The sequence below is a fragment of the Equus caballus genome, chromosome 23 (assembly GCF_041296265.1).
Source record: "Equus caballus isolate H_3958 breed thoroughbred chromosome 23, TB-T2T, whole genome shotgun sequence".
Taxonomy (NCBI): Eukaryota; Metazoa; Chordata; class Mammalia; order Perissodactyla; family Equidae; genus Equus; species Equus caballus.
This window is the reverse complement of record NC_091706.1, coordinates 53,348,997-53,350,753: the sequence shown is the minus strand read 5'-3', so window position 1 is coordinate 53,350,753 and position 1,757 is coordinate 53,348,997. Positions and strand designations below refer to the sequence as shown.

The following is a 1,757-nucleotide window of genomic DNA, read 5'->3' as shown; positions in this document are numbered from 1 at the left end:
TCCATCCCCATATGCTCCTGAAAAGAATCAGGACTCATGCTAGGGCTGTTGGCACAGCTTGAGGAGCACTATAGGCCTCCAGTAAGACAATGGTAGAAAGAAAGGACAATGTCTCTGTTAGTCCTGACTTTGTGGCCCCAGGGAAGCATAACCACATGGACCTGCATGAATGGGTTCTAGAAGGAAGAGACACATCGGAGAAGTTCATTCACTCATAATCATCAGCCTCTGCTGTGAATCAAACAGTAAATGCAACCCAGTCCTTGGTTCTAAAGAGCTTAATTGCCAAAGGTGGTCTGGTAAATCCCTTGACTCATACAGAGACCCTTAGGGCTGAGGGAGCCTGCCCTCCTATGTAAGGTGAGGAGGACAAAATGGAGCCTAAGATCAGGGCTAAAAATGTGTCCTAGACAGAGAAGATAATACTTATATATGAAAAAGAGAGATCGAGTGTGTGTGTCGTGAGTATTTACATACCTATATCACTCTGACTTTGGGGCAAAGTCTTTTCTCTTTCGATTGATGAGTATCCATTAGAATTGGCACATCTGAAGTTTCCTGGGAAAATTAAACTTCTGTTGCAAAACTAATAGTTTAGATTGATGACGTCTTCTTAGACCACATGGAGAATACATAAATGAAAACAAAAAAAGGAAATAAAAGTGTAGAGAAATGTTTAGAAAGTGAAAATTATGGTGTTCCCTATTTAATGGCCATGCTTGGAAAGAATGTCATCAGAGAACCTCGGGTCCAAGGTTCAGAGACACCCAGCTCAGCCAGCCAGCAGCACCCTCGTTTTCCCCATGGCCCTCCTGCCCTCTCTCTTGACGGCCCTGGTGGTGATCAGCTATGGTCCTGGTGGAGCTCTGGGCTGTGACCTGCCTCAGAACCACATCCTGGTTAGCAGGAAGAACTTCGTGCTTCTGGGCCAAATGAGCAGAATCTCCTCCGCAATCTGTCTGAAGGACAGAAAAGACTTCAGGTTCCCCCAGGACATGGCGGATGGCAGGCAGTTCCCAGAGGCCCAGGCCACGTCTGTCCTCCACGAGATGCTCCAGCAGATCTTCAGCCTCTTCCACACAGAGCGCTCGTCTGCTGCCTGGAACACGACCCTCCTGGACGAACTCTGCACGGGACTCCTTCGGCAGCTGGAAGACCTGGACACCTGTTTGGAGCAGGAGATGGGAGAGGAAGAATCTGCCCTGGGACCTGTGCGCCCTACACTGGCCCTGAAGAGGTACTTCCGGGGGATCCATCTCTACCTGAAAGAGAAGAAATACAGTGACTGTGCCTGGGAGATTGTCCGAATGGAAATCATGAGATCCTTCTCTTCATCAGCAAACCTGCAAGAAAGGTTAAGAATGAAGGATGGAGACCTGGGCTCACCTTGAAAAGATTCTCCTTAACTACTGGGTCATGTTACCCTTGCATATGTCCTTGGTCATTTCAAAAGGCTCTTATTTCTGCTTTAGTTGCAGACTCTATTGAATTTAATTCAGCAAATATTTTGCCAGTAGTATTAAGCAAGAATATGTAAAAAATATTCAGTTCCTGTGGCATCAGTGGCTGAGACATGACTGCCCTGATGTTTTTATTTATTGTTTATTTATTTATATTTATTTATTCTTCATCTTATATTTATATTTATAGTTTAATATGAAAGATATTTGCCTTTATATTGTATTAAAATTTAGAAAACATGTTTACCTTCCTATTTTATTAAATTTGCATTTCATTTTATTTATTAAACTCTTATC

General features: G+C 43.8%; 1 protein-coding gene across 1 annotated transcript; it reads left to right on the top strand.

Moving 5' to 3' along the window:
* Positions 1-803: 803 nt before the first annotated feature.
* On the top strand, positions 804-1,391 carry IFN-OMEGA2 (interferon-omega-2). The gene has a single exon (NM_001114536.2). The coding sequence runs from the start codon at positions 804-806 to the stop codon at positions 1,389-1,391; it is 588 nt and encodes a 195-aa protein (NP_001108008.2).
* The last annotated feature ends 366 nt before the right edge of the window (positions 1,392-1,757 follow it).